General features: G+C 40.8%; 1 protein-coding gene across 1 annotated transcript in view; it reads left to right on the forward strand.

The window, feature by feature from the left end:
• The window catches only part of WDR70 (WD repeat domain 70), an 811,922-nt gene that overhangs the window by 130,495 nt on the left and 660,904 nt on the right, over positions 1–20,523 (forward strand). The window contains 1 exon segment of the mRNA XM_053701217.1: positions 1,076–1,106. Coding sequence (XP_053557192.1) covers positions 1,076–1,106 — 31 coding nt within the window.

A 20,523-nucleotide genomic window follows, 5' to 3' on the forward strand; every position in this document is an offset into this window, starting at 1 on the left:
CATCAACATTGCGTGCAGCAGCAACCACAGCCTCCCAGACACTGTTCAGAGAGGTGTACTGTTTTCCCTCCTTGTAAATCTCACATTTGATGATGGACCACAGGTTCTCAATGGGGTTCAGATCAGGTGAACAAGGAGGCCATGTCATTAGATTTTCTTCTTTTATACCCTTTCTTGCCAGCCACGCTGTGGAGTACTTGGACGCGTGTGATGGAGCATTGTCCTGCATGAAAATCATGTTTTTCTTGAAGGATGCAGACTTCTTCCTGTACCACTGCTTGAAGAAGGTGTCTTCCAGAAACTGGCAGTAGGACTGGGAGTTGAGCTTGACTCCATCCTCAACCCGAAAAGGCCCCACAAGCTCATCTTTGAAGATACCAGCCCAAACCAGTACTCCACCTCCACCTTGCTGGCGTCTGAGTCGGACTGGAGCTCTCTGCCCTTTACCAATCCAGCCACGGGCCCATCCATCTGGCCCATCAAGACTCACTCTCATTTCATCAGTCCATAAAACCTTAGAAAAATCAGTCTTGAGATATTTCTTGGCCCAGTCTTGACGTTTCAGCTTGTGTGTCTTGTTCAGTGGTGGTCGTCTTTCAGCCTTTCTTACCTTGGCCATGTCTCTGAGTATTGCACACCTTGTGCTTTTGGGCACTCCAGTGATGTTGCAGCTCTGAAATATGGCCAAACAGGTGGCAAGTGGCATCTTGGCAGCTGCACGCTTGACTTTTCTCAGTTCATGGGCAGTTATTTTGCGCCTTGGTTTTTCCACACGCTTCTTGCGACCCTGTTGACTATTTTGAATGAAACGCTTATTGTTCGATGATCACGCTTCAGAAGCTTTGCAATTTTAAGAGTGCTGCATCCCTCTTCAAGATATCTCACTATTTTTGACTTTTCTGAGCCTGTCAAGTCCTTCTTTTGACCCATTTTGCCAAAGGAAAGGAAGTTGCCTAATAATTATGCACACCTGATATAGGGTGTTGATGTCATTAGACCACACCCCTTCTCATTACAGAGATGCACATCACCTAATATGCTTAATTGGTAGTAGGCTTTCGAGCCTATACAGCTTGGAGTAAGACAACAAGCATAAAGAGGATGATGTTGTCAAAATACTCATTTGCCTAATAATTCTGCACTCCCTGTAGATTACATCACTTTGATCAATATACGATTTCTATATTTTATAGCTAGGATTAATAAACTGGTCTATGTTTATGTTTCAGAAGAAAACCTACATGATAGACTAGACTTGGCATAGATTGTAAGCTCCTGTTTTCTTGCTTTGTATGTAAATGAGGGGTTATGGTGGTAAATTGACATTGTGCGTGCTCTACCTTAGAGAGGTATAGATGCATCTCCTCTGATAAAACCCATATAAACCGAAATGTATTTATGTCTTGTGTTAGATGAATTAATCCATAGTTATAGCCAGTTCCATAGCAGCAATGTACTACTGGGAGCTAGCTAAACACAACTAGTGAGCCAGTGACAAGAGGCAAATCTGTGTAGTCACCAGCTAGCTCCCAGTAGTGCATTGCATATCCTGAGCTTATGCTTTATAACAAAAGGTACAAACACAATTAAGCAAATATGATGACAAGTAAAATAAAAAGTCTCTAAAATTGCATGTTCTCTCTGAACCATGAAAGTTTAGATTTGAATATCATACCCCTTTAATAATGGACATTTGGAAAATAAAAATACACATTTAGTATTATTATGCCAATCAGACATATATGCTATACAATAAAGTAAATAATGCCCATTCAGGGAAAAACAGCTGGGGGTATTTGTTATAAAATAGAATATTTCTTTCATGTAATTAGCAAGAGTCCATGAGCTAGTGACGTATGGGATATACATTCCTACCAGGAGGGGCAAAGTTTCCCAAACCTCAAAATGCCTATAAATACACCCCTCACCACACCTACAATTCAGTTTTACAAACTTTGCCTCCCGTGGAGGTGGTGAAGTAAGTTTGTGCTAGATTCTTCGTTGATATGTGCTTCGCAGCAGGCTGGAGCCCGGTTTTCCTCTCAGAGTGCAGTGAATGTCAGAGGGATGTGAAGAGAGTATTGCCTATTTGAATACCATGGTCTCCTTCTACAGGATCTATTTCATAGGTTCTCTGTTATCGGTCGTAGAGATTTCTTCTCCTACCTCCCTTTTCAGATCGACGATATACTCTTATATACCATTACCTCTACTGATTCTCGTTTCAGTACTGGTTTGGCTATCTACTATATGTAGATGAGTGTCTTGGGGTAAGTAATTCTTATTTTATTATGACACTCTTAAGCTATGGTTGGGTACTTTATTTATAAAGTTCTAAATATATTTTAACGTTTTTTTGCGCCAAAAATGTGGGCGTTATTCTTTTCGGCGTCACCGGATGTGGCGTCATACTTAGCGCCAAAAAATATAGGCGTTGTACTTAGCGCCAATAATGTGGGCGTCATTTTTGGTGCCAAAAAATGTGGGCGTCATTCTTGTCTCCACCTTTTTTTCACATTATTTCAGTCTCATTTTTCATTGCTTCTGGTTGCTAGAGGCTTGTTCATTGGCATTTTATCCCATTCCTGAAACTGTCATTTAAGGAATTTGATAATTTTGCTTTATATGTTGTTTTTTCTATTACATATTGCAAGATGTCTCAACTTGACCCTGGATCAGAATCTACTTCTGGAAAGACGCTGCCTGATGCTGGTTTTACCAAAGTTAAGTGCATTTGTTGGAAACTTGTGGTAACTGTTCCTCCGGCTGTAGTTTGTGATGAATGTCATGATAAACTTGCTAATGCAGATAGTATTTCCATTAGTAATAATCCATTACCTGTTGTTGTTCCCTCAACATCTAATGCTCAGGATGTTCCTGTTAATGTAAAATAATTTGTTTCTAAATCTATTAGGAAGGCTCTGTCTGTTTTTCCTCCTTTCAGTAAACGTAAAAGGTTTTTTAAAACTTCTCATATTTCAGATGAATTTTTAAGTGACCGTCATCATTCTGACTTGTCTGTTTCTGATGAGGATTTTTCTGGTTCAGAGGATTCTTCCCCAGATTTTGATACTGATAAATCTTCATATTTATTTAAAATGGAATTTATTCGTTCTTTACTTAAAGAAGTGTTAATCGCATTAGATATGGAGGAGTCTAGTCCTCTTGATACTAAATCTACTAAGCGTTTAAATTCAGTTTTCAAACCTCATATAGTTATTCCAGAAGTTTTTCCTGTCCCTGATGATATTTCTGAAGTAATTTCTAGGGAATGGAATAATCTGGGTACTTCATTTACTCCTTCTCAAAGGTTTAAGAAATTGTACCCTGTGCCATCTGACAGATTAGAGTTTTGGGACAAAATCCCTAAAGTTGATGGGGCTATCTCTACTCTTGCTAAACATACTACTATTCCTAAGGCGGATAGTACTTCCTTTAAGGATCCTTTAGATAGGAAGCTTGAATCCTTTCTAAGGAGAGCTTATTTATGTTCAGGTAATCTTCTTAGACCTGCTATTTCTTTGGCTGATGTTGCTGCTGCTTCCACTTTTTGGTTGGAGGCTTTAGCGCAACAAGTGTCAGACCATAATACTCATAGCATTGTTAACCCCTTAATGACCACAGCACTTTTCCATTTTTTGTCCGTTTGGGACCAAGGCTATTTTTACATTTTTGCTGTGTTTGTGTTTAGCTGTAATTTTCCTCTTACTCATTTACTCTACCCACACATATTATATTCCGTTTTTCTCGCCATTAAATAGACTTTCTAAAGATACCATTATTTTCATCATATCTTATCATTTACTATAAAAAAAAAATATAAAATATGAGGAAAAAATGGAAATAAACACACCTTTTCTAACTTTGACCCCCAAAATCTGTTACACATCTACAACCACCAAAAAACACCCATGCTAAATAGTTTCCAAATTTTGTCCTGAGTTTAGAAATACCCAATGTTTACATGTTCTTTGCTTTTTTTGCAAGTTATAGGGCCATAAATACAAGTAGCACTTTGCTATTTCCAAACCACTTTTTTTTCAAAATTAGCGCTAGTTACGTTGGGACACTGATATCTTTCAGGAATCCCTGAATATCCATTGACATGTGTATATTTTTTTTAGAAGACATCCCAAAGTATTGATCTAGGCCCATTTTAGTATATTTCATGCCACCATTTCACCGCCAAATGCGATCAAATAAAAAAAATTGTTCACTTTCTCACAAATTTTTTCACAAACTTAAGGTTTCTCACTGAAATTATTTACAAACAACTTAAGCAATTATGAAATAAATGGTTGTAAATGATTCTCTTGGATCCCCTTTGTTCATAAATAGCAGAGATATATGGCTTTGGCTTTGCTTTTTGGTAATTAGAAGACTGCTAAATGCCACTGTGCATCACACGTGTATTATGCCCAGCAGTGAAGGGGTTAATTAGGGAGCATGTAGGGAGCTTTTAGGGTTAATTTTAGCTTTAGTGTAGTGTAGTAGAGAACCCCAAGTATTGATCTAGGCCCATTTTGGTATATTTCATGCCACCATTTCACCGGCAAATGCGATCAAATAAAAAAAACTTTAATTTTTTCACAATTTTAGGTTTCTCACTGAAATTATTTACAAACAGCTTGTGCAATTATGGCACAAATGGTTGTAAATGCTTCTCTGGGATCCCCTTTGTTCAGAAATAGCAGACATATATGACTTTGGCGTTGCTTTTTGGTAATTAGAAGGCCGCTAAATGCTGCTGCGCATCACACATGTATTATGGCTAGCAGTGAAGGGGTTAATTAGGTAGTTTGCAGGGAGCTTGCAGGGTTAATTTTAGCTTTAGAGTAGAGATCAGCCTCCCACCTGACACATCACACCTCCTGATCCCTCCCAAACAGCTTCCTTCCCTCCCCCACCCCACAATTGTCCCCGCCATCTTAAGTACTGGCAGAAAGTCTGCCAGTACTAAAATAAAAGGTATTTTTTTTTTCTTTTCTTTTTTTTGGGGGGGGAATATTTACATATGCTGCTTTGTAGAATCTCCCCATAGCCCCCAACCTCCCTGATCCCCCCCCAACAGCTCTCTAACCCTCCCCCTCTGCCTTACTGGGGGCCATCTTGGGTACTGGCAGCTGTCTGCCAGTACCCAGTTTGGAGAAAAAAAATGGTTTTATTTTTTTTTTCCACCCGTTTTTTTCTGTAGTGTAGCTTCCCTCCCTCCACAGAGCACCCAACATTCACTGATGACCTTTTTTTTTTAATTTTTACTTACATTGTTTTCTGTAGTGTAGCGGTTCCCTCCCGCTCCCTCCCCGTGCACGCGCCCGCCCCCGCCTCCCCGTGCACGTTCGCGCGTCTGTGCGCGTGTCCGGGCATCCCCGCCCACGATCCCGCCCCCCTCCACATCATCTGGGCCATCGATGGCCGCCACCCGCCTCCCACACACGCTCCCACCCACCAACGATGGAAGCCATAGATATCCGGTGCAGAGAGGGCCACAGAGTGGCCCTCTCTGCATCGGATGGCTACTAAGGGTTATTGCAGGATGCCTCGATATCGAGGCATCACTGCAATAACCGAAAAGCAGCTGGAAGCGAGCAGGATCGCTTCCAGCTGCTTTCCACACCGAGGACGTGCAGGGTACGTCCTTGGTCGTTAAGGGTATTTTTTTAGAGGACGTACCCTGCACGTCCTCGGTCGTTAAGGGGTTAAACTTCTTCAACATGCTAATAACTTTATTTGTGATGCCATCTTTGATATCATTAGAATTGATGTCAGGTATATGTCTTTAGCTATTTTAGCCAGAAGAGCTTTATGGCTTAAAACTTGGAATGCAGATATGACTTCTAAGTCAACTTTGCTATCTCTTTCTTTCCAAGGTAATAAATTATTTGGTTCTCAGTTGGATTCTATTATTTCAACTGTTACTGGGGGGAAAGGAACTTTTTTGCCTCAGGACAAAAAATCTAAAGGTAAATACAGGGCTGCTAATCCATTTTCGTTCCTTTCGTCAGAATAAGGAACAGAAGCCTGACCCTTCCCCTAAAGGAACGGTTTCCGTTTGGAAACCTTCTCCAGTCTGGAATAAATCCAAGCCTTTTAGAAAGTCAAAGCCAGCTCCCAAGTCCACATGAAGGTGCGGCCCTCATTCCAGCACAGCTGGTAGGGGGCAGGTTACGATTTTTCAAAGATATTTGGATCAATTCGATTCACAGTCTTTGGGTTCAGAACATTGTTTCACAAGGGTACAGAATAGGTTTCAAGGTAAGGCCGCCTGCGAGAAGATTTTTTCTCTCTCGCATTCCAATGAACCCAGTGAAGGCGCAGGCATTTCTAAAATGTGTTTCAGACCTAGAGTTGGCTGGGGTAATTGTGCCAGTTCCAGTTCTGGAACGGGGTCTGGGGTTTTACTCAAATCTTTTCATTGTACCAAAGAAGGAGAATTCCTTCAGACCAGTTCTGGATCTAAAAATATTGAATCGTTGTAAGGATACCAACATTCAAAATGGTAACTATAAGGACTATTCTGCCTTTTGTTCAGCAAGGGCATTATATGTTCACAATAGATTTACAGGATGCATATCTTCATATACCAATTCATCCAGATCACTTTCAGTTTCTGAGATTCTCTTTTCTAGACAAGCATTACCAGTTTGTGGCTCTTCCGTTTGGCCTAGCAACAGCTCCAAGGATCTTTTCAAAGGTTCTCGGTGCCCTTCTATCTGTAATCAGAGAACAGGGTATTGCGGTATTTCCTTATTTGGACGATATCTTGGTACTTGCTCAGTCTTCACATCCTGCAGAATCTCATACGAATCAACTTGTGTCGTTTCTTCAAAGACATGGTTGGAGGATCAATTTACCAAAGAGTTTGTTGATTCCTCAGACAAAGGTAACCTTTTTGAGTTTTCAAATAGATTCACTGTCCATGACTTTGTCCCTAACAGAAAAGAGACGTCTGAAATTGGTTTCAGCCTGTCGAAACCTTCAGTCTCAATCATTCCCTTCGGTAGCTTTGTGCATGGAAATTCTAGGTCTCATGACTGCTGCATCGGACGCGATCCCCTTTGCTCGTTTTCACATGCGACCTCTTCAGCTTTGTATGCTGAACCAGTGGTGCAGGGATTATACAAAGATATCACAATTAATATCCTTAAATCCAAATGTACAACACTCTCTGACGTGGTGGATAGATCACCATCGTTTAGTCCAAGGGGCTTCTTTTGTTCGTCCAACCTGGACTGTGATCTCAACAGATGCGAGTCTGTCAGGTTGGGGAGCTGTATGGGGATCTCTGACAGCGCAGGGGGTTTGGGAATCTCAGGAGGCGAGATTACCAATTAACATTTTGGAACTCCGTGCAATTTTCAGAGCTCTTCAGTTCTGGCTTCTTCTGAAGTGAGAATAGTTAATTTGTTTTCAGACAGACAATGTCACAACCGTGGCATATGTCAATCATCAAGGGGGGACTCACAGTCCTCAGGCTATGAAAGAAGTATCTTGGATACTTTTTTGGACGGAATCCAGCTCCTGTCTAATCTCTGCGGTTCACATCCCAGGTGTAGACAATTAGGAAGCGGATTATCTCAGTCGCCAGACGTTACATCCAGGCGAATGGTCCCTTCACCCAGAGGTATTTCTTCAGATTGTTCAAATCTGGGGACTTCCAGAAATAGATCTGATGGCTTCTCATCTAAACAAGAAACTTCCCAGGTATCTGTCCAGATCCAGGTATCCTCAGGCGGAGGCAGTGGATGCGTTGGTGCTTCCTTAGAATTATCATCCTGCCTATATCTTTCCGCCTCTAGTTCTTCTTCCAAAAGTGATTTCCAAAATTCTAATGGAACGTTCGTTTGTTCTGCTGGTAGCTCCAGCATGGCCTCACAGGTTTTGGTATGTAGATCTCATTCGGATGGCCAGTTGCCAACCTTGGACTCTTCCGTTAAGACCAGACCTTCTATCTCAAGGCCCTTTTTTCCATCAGGATCTCAAATCATTAAATTTGAAGGTATGGAAATTGAACGCTTGATTCTTAGTCATAGAGGTTTCTCTGACTCAGTAATTAATACTATGTTACAGGCTCGTAAATCTGTGTCTAGGAAGATTTATTATCGAGTCTGGAAGACTTACATTTCTTGGTGTTCTTCTCATAAATTCTCCTGGTATTCTTTTAGAATTCCTAGAATTTTACAGTTTCTTCAGGATGGTTTGGATAAAGGTTTGTCTGCAAGTTCCTTGAAAGGACAAATCTCTGCTCTTTCTGTTCTTTTTCACAGAAAGATTGCTAATCTTCCTGATATTCATTGTTTTGTACAGGCTTTGGTTCGTATCAAACCTGTCATTAAGTCAATCTCTCCTCCCTGGAGTCTTAATTTGGTTCTGAGGGCTTTACAAGCTCCTCTGTTTGAACCTATGCATTCTCTGGATATTAAATTACTTTCTTGGAAAGTTCTGTTCCTTTTGGCCATCTCTTCTGCTAGAAGAGTTTCTGAGTTATCTGCTCTGTCTTGTGAATCTCCTTTTCTGATTTTTCATCAGGATAAGGCGGTGTTGCGGACTTCATTTAAATTTTTACCTAAGGTTGTGAATTCTAACAACATTAGTAGAGAAATTGTTGTTCCTTCATTGTTTCCTAATCCTAAGAATTCTCTGGAGAGATCTTTACATTCTTTGGATGTAGTAAGAGCTTTAAAATATTATGTTGAAGCTACTAAAGATTTTAGAAAGACTTCTAGTCTATTTGTTATCTTTTCTGGTTCCAGAAAGGTCAGAAGGCCTCCGCCATTTCTTTGGCGTCTTGGTTAAAGTCTTTGATTCATCATGCTTATTTAGAGTCGGGTAAATCTCCGCCTCAAAGGATTACGGCTCATTCTACTAGGTCAGTTTCTACTTCCTGGGCATTTAGGAATGAAGCTTCTGTTGATCAGATTTGCAAAGCAGCAACTTGGTCTTCTTTGCATACTTTTACTAAATTCTACCATTTTGATGTTTTCTCTTCTTTTGAAGCAGTTTTTGGTAGAAAAGTACTTCAGGCAGCTGTTTCAGTTTGATTCTTCTGCTTATAATTTCAGTTTTTTTCATTATTAAGATTAAAACTTTTGTTTTGGGTTGTGGATTATTTTTCAGCGGAATTGGCTGTCTTTATTTTATCCCTCCCTCTCTAGTGACTCTTGCGTGGAAGTTCCACATATTGGGTATTTATTATCCCATACATCACTAGCTCATGGACTCTTGCTAATTACATGAAAGAAAACATAATTTATGTAAGAACTTACCTGATAAATTAATTTCTTTCATATTAGCAAGAGTCCATGAGGCCCACCCTTTTTGTGGTGGTTATGATTTTTTTGTATAAAGCACAATTATTCCAATTCCTTATTTTGATGCTTTCGCTCCTTTCTTATCACCCCACTTCTTGGCTATTCGTAAAACTGAATTGTGGGTCTGGTGAGGGGTGTATTTATAGGCATTTTGAGGTTTGGGAAACTTTGCCCCTCCTGGTAGGAATGTATATCCCATACGTCACTAGCTCATGGACTCTTGCTAATATGAAAGAAATGAATTTATCAGGTAAGTTCTTACATAAATTATGTTTTTTTTCCATAAATGGGATATGATTATAAATGCATTAATGAAAGGAAAATACAGAGTGAATGCAAGAGTACTAGTAATCAGTGAAGCTAATGGGAAATACAATCAGACCAAGATCACAATTAGTCTGTCTCCTCTGAAGCCATTACACCAGGTTACAAATCATTCAACCTTTGATTGCTGGGAAAGATAACAGATTCAGCTAATTGTGTTTAAATGCTTATCTGTTCTCCTGCTAAACCTCAATTCCACTTTGGGAATAGGCTCACCATGTCTATTCTATGCTCGTTATGTGTCCAGTTTTCATGCTTTTTTTCTCGTTATTCTGGGCTTGAGTATTCTGTATTTCCTGCTGAACTATTACTGTAGTTTTATAATCTGTAGTAGGAGCGAACCAATTTGTAATGGGATTTATGTTTATTTGTAGTAAACTAAAAACTAAAACTTTTTTTTTATAAACACAAGTTTATAACTTTATCTTCAAAGGACATTAATCGTGATTATATATTTTTAGTTTATGTCATTACTTTGCAAATGATCTGCATATAGAACATTTTTGTTATCAAAACATTAGAAACCAGTATTCTTTTAGACAGATATATGAGATTAAATTGTGTGTGTGTGTGTGAGCATGCACATATATTAAAGGGCTGAAAGAAAAAGGGGGGTACTAATGGCACTACTTGAAATTATATGCAGGGAACGCTAATCATTAATAGCTGGATACTGCTTATGAATAATATCATTGGCAGGTAAAATATCTTAGTTAGCTGGGGTGCTGTGTACTGGATTACCAATAAAATACAAACATTAGTACTAGACTGAAAAAAATGTACACTCTTTCCTCTTAAATTTGTCTTATAAGAGCATAGATATTAAGTGATTTTCGGAGATAAGAAGGATTAAAATATAACGTTTAATGAATTATTTAAAAATATTCATTCTACTCACACACATACAACTTAAAAACTCAGAGGAGTGAATCTGACCTTAAGGGGTAAAGGGCCACAGATGGAGAGTGAATGGAGTTTATAAATTTGAATCCTTCCCTGCCTAGGATGTCGATATTAATCCATAGCTGGGTTGTCTATTCAAATATTATCATACTGTACTGGGGTTGAAAGATAAATTTTGGCAAATATAATCTATTGTGGGAATTGTGTGTATCATAGATGTTGTACAATTAGATGGAAGGTGTATAATCACTGAACAGCTTGAATAAATTATGGTTAAATATACTTTAGGTCTATAGTGTGCCCAGGATGCTTACGCCGATCTAAGGTGTATCCTTATACAGTTTGGCATATACTAATTTTGAGAAATAATATTGAGTATACTTATCTATTGTCCCTCTTGAAATAAAAAGAAGAATCATTCCTAACAGTAAACATTAGTATATGCAGCGTATATGGTTTGTCGGTATTGGGTTATTCCTGCATAGACACACTTGTGCTTAAAAAGGCTGCTTGATTATGGCCTGGAATCGGCACAGGAAGTGGTTACAACACCTTACATAAATAGTTTAAAGTACACACTACCTCCTTTCTAATAGAGGCAATTCCAAAATGAAATAACTTTTTATAAAATATTTGTATTGCTTAAATATATGGCCATACTCCCAACATTCCCATACACATTCTTTTGTGGCACTGTTATATTAATTTACACAAAGGGATGCAATCAGCAGTTAACTACACGTGCCTAGGTTTGCTCCGTGTTTTTTTATATATTAAAAATACATACCCTTGGACTAAATAAACTCAGACCAAAATATCCTCTTGGAAAAAAAAAATGCTATAACCGCATTACATATAAGTACACCCTTGTATATATATTAAAGGGCCTTTATAGTAAAAAAAAAAAAATGACATGTTCTAGTCCGTTTGAGCGTGTAATTTAAAGACTATCGACCCTACACTATTGTGTGTTTAACCTCTGCAAAGGGGTTAAACGCACAGTATAAATACCTCTCGGGACCAGCAGAGCACTGCTGGTCCTGAGCAGAAAACAGAAGCTGATTCAATCCGCAGCGCTGGTCACACAACTCAGTTGTAGAACTAGCGCTGCTGATTTGATCACCGCTTTCCGTTTGGAACCAGCAGTGCTCTGTGAGTCCCCAGCGATATTTCTACTGTGTGTTTGGATCTTGAAAATCCATTTTTCAGACTTAAATTACAGAAAAAGAGGGTAAAATAAATAATGAAAGTATATTTCAGAGTAGCTTTACTCTTCATAATAAAACTATCTTTAAAGGGATATGAAACCCAAATTTTTTCTTTCATGATTCAGATTGCGCATGCAATTTTAAGCAAGCTTCTAATTTACTCCTATTATTAATTTTTCTTTGTTCTCTTGATCTCTTTATTTGAAAAAGCAGGAATGCAAGCTTAGACACAGGCACAATTTTTTATTCAGCACCCTGGGTAGCGCTTGCTGATTGATGGCTACAAGAATGGGATGGCTCCTAAGCTTACATTTCTGCTCTTCAAATAAAGATATGAAGAGAACGAAGAAAATTTGATAATAGGAGTAAATTAGAAACTTGCTTAAAATTGCATGCCCTATATGAATCCTGAAATAAAACAATTGGGTTTCATATCACTTTAAGGCTGAAGGAAGGACTTTATTCCCATGTCATGGTGGCCGTAGGAAACAAAAGGCATAACAATCCGCTGCCTCAGACATAGGGGCCGATTTAACAACCCCCGTATTGCGTCAAATGTAACTGTTTCCACACAAGCTTCAGGCTCGCCGGAAACAGGAGTTTCAAATGATCTGCATATAGAATTAATGTTTAAAAAGAAACATTTTGTTATCAAAACAGCCCAAAACATTAGAAACCAGTATTCTTTTAGACAGCTATATGAGATTAACTTTTGTGTGTGAGCATCTTCCATCTTAATATGAGGAGAGTCCACGGCTTCATTCATTACTTGTGGGAAATACAGAACCTGGCCACCAGGAGGAGGCAAAGACACCCCAGCCAAAAGCTTAAATACCTCCCCAACTCCGATCATCCCCCATTCATTCTTTGCCTTTCGTCACAGGAGGATGGCAGAGAAGTGTCGGAAGATTCAGAGTAGTCTCTTATGGAGGGTAGTACTCTTCTGAATGGGACTGGAGTTTTAAGTAGTCCTGTCAGCCTCTCAGTGAGAGCATTGACGAATGTTAGGGTCTGGAGATGCAGGGAGAGTCTTTCTGTGAAACCATCCAGACTCGTATTAGCATCTCCTTAAAGGACCAGTCAACACAGTAGATTTGCATAATCAACAAATGCAAGATAACAAGACAATGCATTAGCTCTTAGTCTGAACATTAAATGAGTAGTAGATTTTTTTTCCTGACAATTTTAAAAGTTGTGTCTTTCCACTCCCCCTGTACCATGTGACAGCCATCAGCCAATCACAAATGCATACACGTACCATGTAACAGCCATCAGCCATTCACAAATGCATACACACTTATTCTTGCACATGCTCAGTAGGAGCTGGTGACTCAAAACGTTTAAAAATAAAAAGACTGTGCACATTTAGTTAATAGAAGGGAATTGGAAAGTTGTTTAAAATTGCATGCTCTATCTGAATAATGAAAGTTTAATTTTGATTGAGTGGTCCTTTAAGCAATCAGTGTTGATGAGTTTCACTGCTTGCTTTCTACCATTCAAGTCCATGTCAGGAGCGATGCTACAACACTGTCAAACTTGAGAGGCCGTGTTGCTGTTCCATGGCATAGATTCTGGTAAGATTGTTTCATTTTTTTCTACATGTATGATAACACAAGAAGACAGGGTCACGGTGTAGCTCCTTTTATCTGTATAGAATAAAGGGTTAATATCTCAGGAATGAGAATATTGAACAGGGGGGTATTTATACATTATTGCTTTATTGTGTGTTTGTTGCTGTGACATGTGTGAGAGGTGGCTCTGGCAATGTGTGAACAGTCAGGTTCTTTTTTCGATATGATTATCTGCGCAGCCTGTTCAGTTTGTCGTGTTTTCTCTAGGCTGCAGGGGCAGTCCTGCATGGCACTCCATGTGACTGGGTGTGGCCTCATTCTCTTCCTTTTTTCTGACAGTCGGTTGCAGGAGACAAAGCTGTTTCTCTGTGGGCCTGGGTCATAGGAGGTGGTGAGTGCCCCGGCCATTGGGGTATAAAGGTGCCATTTTTTTTTCTATAGTCTATATTAAAGGCGTAAGCTATGGAGGACTCTGATGCTTTAGAGGGTACTCCCTCTTTTCCTAAATCTAATGCCTGTGTTTATTGGGAGGAGGCTACGGTTTACCCGCCTGCTCAACTATGTTCCACATGCCTTGATAAAATAGTGATATCTAAAAAGAATAAGATGTTTAGTACCACTGAGCAGTCCACCTCTGAGGGGGTCTCTGTCCCGCGAGGTGTGTTCCCTACACTCATCTCCGATTACACATGCAGCTCCCTAGAGCACTACTGGCCCTGTGGCCATCAGATTTTGCTGATCAGTTGCAAACGGTGGTGTCTGCGGCCTTCAGTACTTTTCCTCGCCCTGCTAAGCACAAACGAAAGGTTAAACATTGCTATCCTTCCCAGGCTACTCTGTTGGATGTATCTGAGACTAGATTATCCGCTGATGAAGAGGATTCCAATACTTTGGAGGACTCTTTCTCTGGGTCAGAATCTGCAACCTTTAATCCTCCGGCTGCGGAGGAACCAGACTTTAGGTTTAGGATGGAGCACTTATGCTTTTTATTAAAAGAGGTGTTGGCTACTCTAGAGGTTCCGGAACAGAAGTTACCCAAGGAACCTTCTATTCTTAAGCTTGATAAAGTTTATGAGGACAGGGTAGTGCCCCAGACTTTCCCGGTTCCCGTAAAGATGGCAAATATTATTAAGAATGAATGAGAGAGACTTGGATCATCTTTCTTCCCTTTTTCATTTAAGAAATTGTTCCCGGTTCCTGATTCTCAGCTAGATTTGTGGGTATCTGTCCCTAAAGTGGATGGAGCCATCTCCACGCTCACTAAGCGTACCACTATCCCACTCTAGGATAGTTTGTCGTTTAAGGAGCCCATGGATAAGAAATTAGAGATGTTTCAGCACACAGGGTTCTTATTTCAGCCTGCCGCGGCAGTTACTGCGGTGGCGGGAGCCCGCTACCTATTGGTGTGACTCTGTCAGATATGAGACTCCCCTCAATGAGATACAGGAAAGAATTAAGGCCCTGAGGTTAGCTAATTTGTTTATTTGTGATGCAAATATGCAGATTATTCGCTTGAATGCCAAGACATCAGGTTTTCTCCAACATAGGTGTGTCCGGTCCACGGCGTCATCCTTACTTGTGGGATATTCTCTTCCCCAACAGGAAATGGCAAAGAGCCCAGCAAAGCTGGTCACATGATCCCTCCTAGGCTCCGCCTTCCCCAGTCATTCTCTTTGCCGTTGCACAGGCAACATCTCCACGGAGATGGTTAAGAGTTTTTTGGTGTTTAAATGTAGTTTTATTCTTCAATCAAGAGTTTGTTATTTTAAAATAGTGCTGGTATGTACTATTTACTCTGAAACAGAAAATAGATGAAGATTTCTGTTTGTAAGAGGAAGATGATTTTAGCAACCGTTACTAAAATCGATGGCTGTTTCCACACAGGACTGTTGAGATGAAGTAACTTCAGTTGGGGGAAACAGTGTGCAGACTTTGTATGACACATTTCTAACAAGACTTGGTAATGCTGGAAGCTGTCATTTTCCCTATGGGATCCGGTAAGCCATTTTATTAATAAGAATAAAGGGCTTCACAAGGGCCTTAAAGACTGGTAGACATTTTTCTGGGCTAAAACGATTATTTTATAAGCATTGTTAATAGTTTATAGCTTTGAGGAGTTATTTTAATCTTGGGAATTATGTTAAAAAAACGGCAGGCACTGTATTGGACACCTTTTTCACTGGGGGCCTTCTCTAATCATAGGCAGAGCCTCATTTTCGCGCCACTAATGCGCAGTTGTTTTTGGGAAGCAAGGCATGCAGATGCATGTGTGAGGAGCTCAGATACACAGAAAAAGCTTATTGAAGGCGTCATTTGGTATCGTATTCCCCTCTGGGCTTGGTTGGGTCTCAGCAAAGCAGATACCAGGGACTGTATAGGGGTTAAATATAAAAATTTTTAAGAGTTAAAGCTTTCAAATTTGGTGTGCAATACTTTTAAGGCTTTAAGACACTGTGGTGAAATTTTGGTGAATTTTGAACAATTCCTTCATACTTTTTCGCATATTCAGTAATAAAGTGTGTTCAGTTTAAAATTTAAAGTGACAGTAACGGTTTTATTTTAAAACGTTTTTTGTACTTTGTTATCAAGTTTATGCCTGTTTAACATGTCTGAACTATCAGATAGACTATGTTCTGTATGTGAGGAAGCCAAGGTTCCTTCTCATTTAAATAGATGTGATGCATGTGACAAACAATTTAGAGAAAATGATGCCCAAGATGATTCCTCAAGTGAGGGGAGTAAGCATGGTACTGCATCATCCCCTCCTGTGTCTACACCAGTCTTGCCCACACAGGAGGCCCCTAGTACATCTAGTGCGCCAATACTGCTTACTATGCAACAATTAACGGCTGTAATGGATAATTCTATTAAAAACATTTTAGCCAAAATGCCCACTTATCAGCGAAAGCGCGACTGCTCTGTTTTAGATACTGAAGAGCATGAGGACGCTGATGATAATGGTTCTGACATGCCCTTACACCAGTCTGAAGGGGCCAGGGAGGTTTTGTCTGAGGGAGAAATTTCAGATTCAGGAAAAATTTCTCAACAAGCTGAACCTGATGTTATTACATTCAAATTTAAATTGGAACATCTCCGCGCTCTGCTTAAGGAGGTGTTATCTACTCTGGATGATTGTGACAATTTGGTCATTCCAGAGAAATTATGTAAGATGGACAAGTTCCTAGAGGTCCCGGTGCCCCCTGAAGCTTTTCCTATACCCAAGCGGGTGGCGGACATTGTAAACAAAGAATGGGAAAGGCCCGGCATACCTTTTGTCCCTCCCCCTATATTTAAGAAATTGTTTCTTATGGTCGACCCCAGAAAGGACTTATGGCAGACAGTCCCTAAGGTCGAGGGGGCGGTCTCTACTCTAAACAAACGCACTACTATCCCTATAGAAGATAGTTGTGCTTTCAAAGATCCTATGGATAAAAAGTTAGAAGGTTTGCTTAAAAAGATGTTTGTTCAGCAAGGTTACCTTCTACAGCCAATTTCATGCATTGTTCCTGTCACTACAGCAGCGTGTTTCTGGTTCGATGAACTAGAAAAGTCGCTAGATAAAGAATCTTCTTATGAGGAGATTATGGACAGAATTCACGCTCTTAAATTGGCTAACTCTTTTACTTTAGACGCCACTTTGCAATTAGCTAGATTAGCGGCGAAAAATTCAGGGTTTGCTATTGTGGCGCGCAGAGCGCTTTGGCTAAAGTCTTGGTCAGCGGATGCGTCCTCCAAGAACAAATTGCTTAACATACCTTTCAAGGGGAAAACGCTATTTGGCCCTGACTTGAAATAGATTATTTCAGATATCACTGGAGGAAAGGGCCACGCCCTTCCTCAGGATAGGTCTTTTAAGGCTAAAAATAAACCTAATTTTCGTCCCTTTCGCAGAAATGGACCAGCCTCAAGTTCTACATCCTCTAAGCAAGAGGGTAATACTTCTCAAACCAAGCCAGCCTGGAGGCCAATGCAAGGCTGGAACAAAGGTAAGCAGGCTAAGAAACCTGCCACTGCTACCAAGACAGCATGAGATGTTGGCCCCCGATCCGGGACCGGATCTGGTGGGGGGCAGACTTTCTCTCTTCGCTCAGGCTTGGGCAAGAGATGTTCTGGATCCTTGGGCGCTAGAAATAGTCTCCCAAGGTTATCTTCTGGAATTCAAGGAGCTACCCCCAAGGGGAAGGTTCCACAGGTCTCAATTGTCTTCAGACCACATAAAAAGACAGGCATTCTTACATTGTGTAGAAGACCTGTTAAAAATGGGAGTGATTCATCCTGTTCCATTAAGAGAACAGGGGATGGGATTCTACTCTAAACTGTTCATAGTTCCCAAAAAAGAGGGAACATTCAGACCAATCTTAGATCTCAAGATCCTAAACAAATTTCTCAGGGTTCCATCGTTCAAAATGGAAACCATTCGGACAATTCTTCCTACCATCCAGGAAGGTCAATTCATGACCACGGTGGATTTAAAGGATGCGTATCTACATATTCCTATCCACAAGGAACATCATCGGTTCCTAAGGTTCGCCTTTCTGGACAAACATTACCAGTTCGTGGCACTTCCATTCGGATTAGCCACTGCCCCAAGAATTTTCACAAAGGTACTAGGGTCCCTTCTAGCGGTGCTAAGACCAAGGGGCATTGCAGTAGTACCTTACTTGGACGACATTCTGATTCAAGCGTCGTCTCTGCCACAAGCAAAGGCTCATACGGACATTGTCCTAGCCTTTCTCAGATCTCACGGGTGGAAAGTGAACGTAGAGAAAAGTTCTCTATCTCCGTCAACAAGAGTTCCCTTCTTGGGAACAATAATAGACTCCTTAGAAATGAAGATTTTTCTGACAGAGGCCAGAAAATCAAAACTTCTAAGCTCTTGTCAAGTACTTCATTCTGTTCTTCTTCCTTCCATAGCGCAGTGCATGGAAGTAATAGGTTTGATGGTTGCGGCAATGGACATAGTTCCTTTTGCGCGAATTCATCTAAGACCATTACAACTGTGCATGCTCAGACAGTGGAATGGGGATTATACAGACTTGTCTCCGACGATACAAGTAGATCAGAGGACCAGAGATTCACTCCGTTGGTGGGTGACCCTGGACAACCTGTCACAAGGGATGAGCTTCCGCAGACCAGAGTGGGTCATTGTCACGACCGACGCCAGTCTGGTGGGCTGGGGCGCGGTCTGGGAACCCCTGAAAGCTCAGGGTCTTTGGTCTCGAGAAGAATCTCTTCTACCGATAAACATTCTGGAACTGAGAGCGATATTCAATGCTCTCAAGGCTTGGCCTCAGCTAGCAAAGGCCAAATTCATAAGGTTTCAATCAGACAACATGACGACTGTTGCGTATATCAACCATCAGGGGGGAACAAGGAGTTCCCTGGCGATGGAAGAAGTGACCAAAATAATTCAATGGGCGAAGAATCACTCCTGCCACTTGTCTGCAATCCACATCCCAGGAGTGGAAAATTGGGAAGCGGATTTTCTGAGTCGTCAGACATTTCATCCGGGGGAGTGGGAACTCCATCCGGAAATCTTTGCCCAAATAATTCAATTGTGGGGCATTCCAGACATGGATCTGATGGCGTCTCGTCAGAACTTCAAGGTTCCTTGCTACGGGTCCAGATCCAGGGATCCCAAGGCGACTCTAGTAGATGCACTAGTAGCACCTTGGACCTTCAACCTAGCTTATGTATTCCCACCGTTTCCTCTCATTCCCAGGCTGGTAGCCAGGATCAATCAGGAGAGGGCTTCGGTGATCTTGATAGCTCCTGCGTGGCCACGCAGGACTTGGTATGCAGACCTGGTGAATATGTCATCGGCTCCACAATGGAAGCTACCTTTGAGACAGGACCTTCTTGTTCAAGGTCCGTTCGAACATCCGAATCTGGCCTCACTCCAACTGACTGCTTGGAGATTGAACGCTTGATTTTATCAAAGCGAGGGTTCTCAGATTCTGTCATTGATACTCTTGTTCAGGCTAGAAAGCCTGTAACTAGAAAAATCTACCATAAAATATGGAAAAAATATATCTGTTGGTGTGAATCTAAAGGATTCCCATGGAACAAGATAAAAATTCCTAAGATTCTATCCTTTCTTCAAGAGGGTTTGGAGAAAGGATTATCTGCAAGTTCTTTGAAGGGACAGATTTCTGCTTTATCTGTTTTACTTCACAAAAAGCTGGCGGCTGTGCCAGATGTTCAAGCTTTTGTTCAGGCTCTGGTTAGAATCAAGCCTGTTTACAAACCTTTGACTCCTCCTTGGAGTCTCAATTTAGTTCTTTCAGTTCTTCAGGGGGTTCCGTTTGAACCCCTACATTCCTTTGATATCAAGTTATTATCTTGGAAAGTTTTGTTTTTGGTTGCAATTTCTTCTGCAAGAAGAGTTTCAGAGTTATCTGCTCTGCAGTGTTCTCCTCCATATCTGGTGTTCCATGCAGATAAGGTGGTTTTGCGTACTAAACCTGGTTTTCTTCCGAAAGTTGTTTCTAACAAAAATATTAACCAGGAGATAGTCGTGCCTTCTTTGTGTCCAAATCCAGTTTCAAAGAAGGAACGTTTGTTGCACAATTTGGATGTAGTTCGTGCTCTAAAGTTCTACTTAGAAGCTACAAAGGATTTCAGACAAACATCTTCTTTGTTGTTTATTCTGGTAAAAGGAGAGGTCAAAAAGCAACTTCTACCTCTCTCTCTTTTTGGCTTAAAAGCATCATCCGATTAGCTTATGAGACTGCCGGACGGCAGCCTCCTGAAAGAATCACAGCTCACTCCACTAGGGCTGTGGCTTCCACATGGGCCTTCAAGAACGAGGCTTCTGTTGATCAGATATGTAAGGCAGCGACTTGGTCTTCACTGCACACTTTTGCCAAATTTTACAAATTTGATACTTTTGCTTCTTCTGAGGCTATTTTTGGGAGAAAGGTTTTGCAAGCCGTGGTGCCTTCCATCTAGGTGATCTGATTTGCTCCCTCCCATCATCCGTGTCCTAAAGCTTTGGTATTGGTTCCCACAAGTAAGGATGACGCCGTGGACCGGACACACCTATGTTGGAGAAAACAGAATTTATGCTTACCTGATAAATTACTTTCTCCAACGGTGTGTCCGGTCCACGGCCCGCCCTGGTTTTTTAATCAGGTCTGATGAATTATTTTCTCTAACTACAGTCACCACGGTATCATATGATTTCTCCTATGCATATTCCTCCTT

Source organism: Bombina bombina, chromosome 2 (assembly GCF_027579735.1).
Source record: "Bombina bombina isolate aBomBom1 chromosome 2, aBomBom1.pri, whole genome shotgun sequence".
Taxonomy (NCBI): Eukaryota; Metazoa; Chordata; class Amphibia; order Anura; family Bombinatoridae; genus Bombina; species Bombina bombina.